The sequence below is a fragment of the Alosa alosa genome, chromosome 11, assembly GCF_017589495.1.
Source record: "Alosa alosa isolate M-15738 ecotype Scorff River chromosome 11, AALO_Geno_1.1, whole genome shotgun sequence".
NCBI lineage: Eukaryota > Metazoa > Chordata > Actinopteri > Clupeiformes > Clupeidae > Alosa > Alosa alosa.
Genome location: NC_063199.1, coordinates 19,651,129 through 19,658,628, shown reverse-complemented (window position 1 = coordinate 19,658,628; position 7,500 = coordinate 19,651,129). Strand labels below are relative to the sequence as shown.

Genomic DNA, 7,500 nt, shown 5'->3' with positions numbered 1-7,500 from the left:
TTCTTTGTTTGCCTATGTCAGCGTTTGTGTTAGCATTTACGTATATGTATTTGTTTACGTACGCACCAATTCACACACTGAGCTAGTCAAGTGCTTGGTGAGGAGTTAATGAAAGATTGTCACAGTATTTACACTAAATTGCCCCAATTTTCTCTCACTTACATCTCCACTTGCTCCATACATCAGTGTGTTGCTCAACATGTAGTTTGAAGTCAACACATGTTTACATACTGCTGCCTTTTCCCTCTAATGGGAATGCGTAGGGGAGAACAGTGATTGCCGTCCTGCTTTTCATTTCGAGAGCCTCTCGAAACGTTCCCACGGTATTTTTTCATCCCCTGCCACTTACCTAGTAAACATTTATTCCACTGTCTCTCCTGCTGTTTATTCAAGTACTTTTGCTTTCTCGCATCTCTTCGCAGCCCTGTCGGACGGTCAGTCCAACTTCCTTTTGAACGGTAACTTTGTGGTGGCCATGTTCAAGAGAGAGGTGACTTTCAAAGGGACGGCCATCGAGTACAGCGGCTCTAACACGACAGTGGAGCGCATCAACTGCACCGAGCGCATCGAGTCTGAGCTCATCCTGCAGGTAAAGCACTACACCGAAACAGGAAACACAGAGCCAAAGGTGTCACACACACACACACACACACACACACACACACACACACACACACACACACACACACACACACACACACACACACACACACACACACACACACACACACACACACACGCAAACACACACACACACACACACACACACACACACACACACACAGAGCTGGTGCATGAAGTACGATGCCCCCTGGAAATGCTCTTCAATGTCCAGTGAGTATGTGTGCTGATGAAAATGTGTCTGAATTGCAGTGTAAGTCAGTTTAAAGCATCAGCTACCATCCATGTCCTTAATGCATGTTAGGCTAATAGGGAGATGAACCATATCATTCTGTGTTTTCCAGCAGACTTAGATTGAGTCTGGCAGTGCTAGTCTGAAACTCCCTCTCAGTACTGCTTGTGTGGTCACAGACTTCAACTCCTATTTGGGTCAGAATGGGTGGTATTACGTATATAGTGTTTCTAATGTTATTATGTATATAATATTTTAATTCTTAAAAAACATCACAGGTCTAAGAATATAAATGTTGTGTAACACTGTAAGGACCAATTGGTATGGAAGTATAATATCACTCATCCCAGAATTCCTGTGACCCATGTCATGGTCATGGTGCATATGAATTTGAATTTCTTTAAAGATTGCAATCCATCTCTCTCGTCTCCCCATCACTTTCCATACGTGTTGATTTAAAGCTTCGCGTGTCATTGCAAGTCTTGTCTGAAATGAGTGAGAAGCCTTTGCACATAGCATAGCACATAGCTTCTGTACACACCTCAGAATGCGAGACATTGCTGTGGAATGTGGTATCCTGCAGGTGTCAAACTATTTCTTCTGGCTAACCCATCCTATCAACTCCATCCTGGTCACTGCGCAGCTTTACTGTAATTCAAGATTGATTTTGTGGTCCGTTCAATGTCTTGAAGTTGATTTTGTAGTACTGTGATAAGCTTTATGTAAGGATTTTGTTGATCTTCTAAAAGCATTTGCAGCATGTGGGCTTTGTTGTGTAGGTTTTGCAGTAATGATCCTAGACACAAAATGACTTTTGGCACTGGATTCTGAGGACTGCAACACTGTCCGGTTTACACAGACTTGGCCAAGTGACAGACTAAGTGAAGTAACAGATACGGTTGCAGAAGCAAACATCCCCTTCAGTATTGACATCAAAGGCCACGACCAGATAGTTAACAGGCATGTGAATAGCTTGGCCGTTCTGGTGTTAAATCAAGATCCTCCCCACACACACTCACTGTTTTATAGCTTGTTTTTTAGCGTAGTTAACCTCAGTTAAGAGGTTATGAGTTATGAGCTGTGAACTACAGCCCATGGTTTACTTTCTGACTAAGGAGACACGCAAGCCGCCTGAGTGTTTGTGGTGGCTCCTCTTCCCAAGGTGCTGTGCGTGGGGGACCTGTACAACCCAGATGTGCTACTCCTTCAACATCCCCATCGAGGAGCACCGAGAGCAGTTTGTGTGGGACCCGTCCGGCTCCTGGCAGGAGTGCAGCCGCATGTGTCAGGGTGAGTCTGCTGCTGCAGGGCTGACCAAAGATAACGCTCACCTGTCGAGGTCACAGGACAGGTGAGCGTTATCTTTGGTATAAGTAAGTATATACTTACTTACAGTACACCAAAGATAACGCTCACCTGTCCTGTGACCTCTACTCACTAAACAATCCCTTTTTTTTCATATTCCATGATGACCTCTGACCTTATGGAAGTACTGATTCCCCTTACTGGTCTACTCCCTGATGACAAACACTTTGACTTACACAGATGCAGATGAACTGACACGCAGACTTAAAGCCTTCACAACGACGGGCCTAGCTCACTCAGCTACACCAATTCCTCCCATCCACACACATACATAATACACGCACATGCATGTGCATATCCGTGTGCGTGCGCACACACACACACACACACACACACACACACACACACACACACACACACACACACACACACACACACACACACACACACACACACACACACACACACATTTTCTTAAGCTTGAAACAAATCCTTGCATGTTCTACTAGGCCAATTGCCAATTCTACACATATGCCCAGCTCAAGTGGTCCAGGCCTCCTGGCCCGCATCAAAGACCTGCTCATCAGACACCTCGTGTGTTGTGGTTTCCCAGCGACGTAGTGGCAGATCAAAACCAGACTCCGATGAGTGTCGATGAGAGTGTGATTAGAGTATGTGCTGTCCGCACCTCGGAGAAAACAGCATGCAAGCGTATAGATCACACAAATACTCACTGCCTTCATTTTTTCTCTCTCCCTCTCTCTCTCTTACCTTCTCTCTCTCTCTCTATCTCTCTCTCTCTCTATCTCTCTCTCTCTCTCTCCCTGTCACTCTCTTTCTCTCTCTGTCTTATCACACACACACACACACACACACACACACACACACAGACACACACACACACACACACACACACACACACACACACATATGCATGCGCAAACAAACACATCCCGATCAGCTGTATTAGCTCATATATCAGCGCTGTTCCACTCCTGCCGGGGAAGAGGCCCCTTACACGGCCAGGCCCTCAGCACTGGCCAGCACCACCCACCAGGGGCCTCACAGGGGCCCATAAATCTCTCCCCCCTGGAAAGAACCCCGCAACATCCTGTGGCCCCTGAGTGCCCAGGCATGGGCAGCAGGATCCATTTCAAGTGCTTTAATCCCCTTTCGCGCAGGACATGCTCCAAGCCCCCCCACCCGCACCCCCGACCCCATTTGACAGGTGGTGGTGGTGGAAAACGCACACTTTGGCAAGGCCAGAACAGCCCAGCCAGATGGGGGTCTAATTCAAACCTTACCTGTGTGTGTGTGTGTGTGTGTGTGTGTGTGTGTGTGTGTGTTTGTGTAGGTGAACGGAGACGCAAAGCGGTGTGTGTGCGGAAGAGCGACCGCTTAGTGGTATCGGAGCAACGCTGTGAACATCTGCCCAGGCCTGGCAGCATTACTGATCCCTGCAATACACACTGTGAGCTCAGGTGAGACACACACAACACAGCACAGCACAGCACAATACAGTACAGCACAGTACAACACAGCACAGCACAGCACAGCACACACAATCACGATATAACGCACGCATCTGTGAGCTTCCTACACTAAATTCTGCATCCATACGCATACAGTCACTCACATGCACATATACATAAAGTGCAGATACATGCTCATATAACTTAGTCACAATAAGTAATATGCTCATATACTGTATATAGTCACAATAAGTCGTATAGACACACAAATCCTAAACATATCCAAATACCCTCTAACCACATGTGCAACATCTATCATTACATGCAAACACATCAAAAACCTTCATACATATTTACACACACATTGTAGGTTAAGATTTGTTTGTGGTTTTGCAGCACCTCACTTTCTGGAGAACACGTTCACTAGCCATTAGCATGGAGGCCTGCCTGCATATTAATAAAAGCATGAACACACACATGTATGTTGCCATGTAGCACTCAACCCCCTCATACAGTACATAAGCACAAAGGGCTTTTTGACATTTCTAACATGCAGAGACATGTTGCTTGTGAATATGTATGATTTTGATGTGTTTTTCTTTGTTTTTCTGTTTTGTTTTTTTATATGTTCCATCCATGCATTTGGATACATCTATGTTTTTTGCATCTGCATCTCTGTAAGCACTATTGGTTGTGATTATTAAGGCAAGGCACGTTTAATTATAAAGCATTTCTGACACGGGCAATTCAATGTGCTTTACATAAACAAAAACAAAGAATAGAAATAAAGTATACTGTAAAAGGGCAATAGCGTACATATAGTTTAAAAAGTAAAGTACATAAAATAAAATAATTAAAGGACATAAAAAACACAGATTGCATCCGTTTAATGGGGAGTGCATTTGATCAGTCAGCAGAAAGCGTCTATGAAAGCAGCTGATACTGACACAGATCTAATCTGGATATGGAATGGATCTGGATCTGGGATATCAGTGGTATGGACCTGAGCCCAATTGAACCAGGTCTGGGAGGGAGGAAGAGGGAGATCCTGTCCGCTTCAGACCCCCTAAAGGCCCGACCTTGTTTCCCCACACAGGTGGCATGTGGCTGGGAAGAGCGAGTGCTCCACCAAGTGTGGGCCAGGCTACCGCACGCTGGATGTCCAGTGCATCCGCTACAGCCTGGCCAAGCAGCAGAGTGACCGCGTGGAGAGCAGGTCGTGTGCAGACGTCCCCAAACCCCAGACCAGAGAGCCCTGCCACGGGGACTGTCTGCTGAAGAGCTGGCAGTACAGCGCCTGGTCTCCGGTAAGAGACAATGACCGAGAGAGAAAGACAGAGTGAGAGAGTCACAGAGAGAGAGTGACAGAGAGAGATAGGATATTATGTGATGAAACGGTATGGAAGACAAATGAATATGGATGATTTAGTGAAATGGAGTGTGAACAGAAGCAATGGAAAGGGTTAACAGCAGTGGAACCCTAACAGCAATGGAAAGAGTTAACAGCAGTTCCTGTATGAATGACAGAGTGAGGGACGAATTAGAGACGGGCAGAGGGAAAGCGCTAATGAGAGGTCAAACCTTGTGGTTCCGTTTGCTACTTTTTTACACAGAGCAAAGTACAGCACCAGTGACAAATGATAGGATTTCACGGTGGTCATTAGGACGTGCTAAAGACATGCCCAAGTGTAAAAGACAGACCAGTGAGACGGTCTCGTGACTCAGTTGTGTCCTACCTCTATTGAGAGCCGGTGTGAATCAGCAGTTTGTTTTAGTCTGGCACTTTGAGGTGCTATTGAATATTCTCAGTTGAGATACAAAATGACACATGACCCCTGCAGTCTCTCCTGATGTTTTTGATATTTTTTCTCATCGATAATTTCACACTGAGTGGTTAGGAACTGCGTAACGATATTTCCCCTGCCAATGTTTCTGTGTTATCATGGTGTGATAATGTGTTATGTTCTGTGTGTGTATGTCTGTGCATGTATGTGTGTGTGTGTATGTGTGCGTATTTGTGTGTGTGTGTTTGTGTGTATGCATGCAGTGCTCTAAGAGCTGTGGCAGAGGCGCGCGCTCACGGGAGTCCTACTGCATGAACAACCTGGGCCGCAGGCTGGTGGACAGAGAGTGCAGTGAGCACCAGAGGCTGGTCACCGAGAGCTGCAATGACATGCCCTGCCCTGGCTGGAGTGCCAGCGAGTGGAGCGAGGTACGGCACAGCACAGCACAGAACAACACAGTACAGAATAACACAGCACAACACAGCACAACACAGAACAACACAGTACAGAATAACACAGCACAACACAGCACAACACAATACAATACAACACAGTACAGCATAGAACAACACAGTACAGAATAACACAGCACAACACAGCACAACACAATACAATACAACACAGTACAGCATAGAACAACACAGTACAGAATAAAGTTTTGAATATTGTTTTTGCTATTGTGGGATGTTGTGTGTTAACATTCGTAAATACTGCAAAAACAATCCATAATTTTGTTGGGAGGTATAGCTTGTCTGTGAAGAAAATGTAAGCATTGTGGAAATGTGTTCACTGACTGCATATCGTGTAAAAACGACATGAAATGTGTGAATGGTATGGCCACAAAAGACCGATGCTGTGCTAACTGTATTTAGAGTTTTGAAAATGTCACAACTGGTTGGACAAACGCTTGTTAGCGACTGAAAAAAACTGTAATGTCTGTATGCCATCTCTCATTATGTCATGTTATGACAGTGTATTAGTATTTGAAATGGCTGATTTGACATATGACACGATGAGTGCTCTTTTGAAAATGACAAACAATATTGATATGACACATTATGACACATGATATGACACATACATTAACATGTGACATTAACTTTCATCATGGATCATTTATATTGGATAATGATATGGTATGTCATTTGTCATGGGTTGATGATATATTTATGGAACGGTTAAGTCAAGTGATGGAAGTTCTATGTAATTGAAGTGTAATTTCTCTCTCTCCCCCTCTCTCTCCCTCTCTCTCTTTATACCCCCCTCTCTCTCTCTCTTTCTCCCTCTCTCTCTTTCCCTCCCTCTCCTCCTCTCCCCTGTCTCAATGTCTCCTTCTCTCTCTCTCTTTCTCTCTCTTTCCTCCTCTGTCTCTCTCTCTCCTCCTCCTCTCTCTCTCCCTCTCTCTCTCTCCCTCTCCTCCTCTCCCCTGTCTCAATGTCTCTGTCTTTAGTGTATGGTGTCGTGTGGTAAGGGTCACAGGCACCGGCAGGTCTACTGTGTGCTGGGGGAGGAGAAGCTGAGTGAGCATCACTGTGACTCCGCCTCTAAGCCCTCTCCTGTGGGCAGCTGTGAGCGCCCTGACTGTGCCTCCTGGCAGGTCGGAGTCTGGAGCGCAGTGAGTATGATACACTGTGTGTGTGTTTGTGTGTGTGTCCGCGTGCAAGTGTGTGCGCGCGCATGTGTGTGTTTGATGTGTGTTTGTGTGCGTGTGTGTGTTTGTTCTTACATGTGTGTGAGTGTGTGTGTGTCCATCTGTCGATTTGTGTTTATGAGAACTAAGGCTGGAAGAAAACTGAAGTGTAGTGTGGAACTCGACTTCAGTGAAGAGCCCCTCAATCCTTTGTCACACGCCTCCATCTTCACTGTCACATATGCGTCTTATTCAGTCATGTCATGAAGACTTAAAGTCCAACACATGTTTCCTAGCTCTTCCCTAACACTGACACAGCGGCCTAATGCTCATCAGATTGCTCTGGTTACGAAGCTGGAGTAGACGAGCTGCTCTCATGCCCATGTAAACACCCTGCCCTGCCCAAATAAACGGAGCCTTGAAGCACTCCATGTGTCAGAAGGGGTCAATGTAAAC

At 45.7% G+C, this 7,500-nt stretch overlaps 1 protein-coding gene across 1 annotated transcript in view; it reads left to right on the top strand.

Annotated features, from left to right (window-relative positions):
- LOC125303238 (A disintegrin and metalloproteinase with thrombospondin motifs 20-like) overlaps positions 1-7,500 on the top strand; it is a 92,378-nt gene that overhangs the window by 48,901 nt on the left and 35,977 nt on the right. The window contains 7 exon segments of the mRNA XM_048256859.1: positions 423-589; positions 2,016-2,050; positions 2,052-2,143; positions 3,513-3,639; positions 4,727-4,937; positions 5,678-5,842; positions 6,865-7,029. Coding sequence (XP_048112816.1) covers positions 423-589; positions 2,016-2,050; positions 2,052-2,143; positions 3,513-3,639; positions 4,727-4,937; positions 5,678-5,842; positions 6,865-7,029 — 962 coding nt within the window.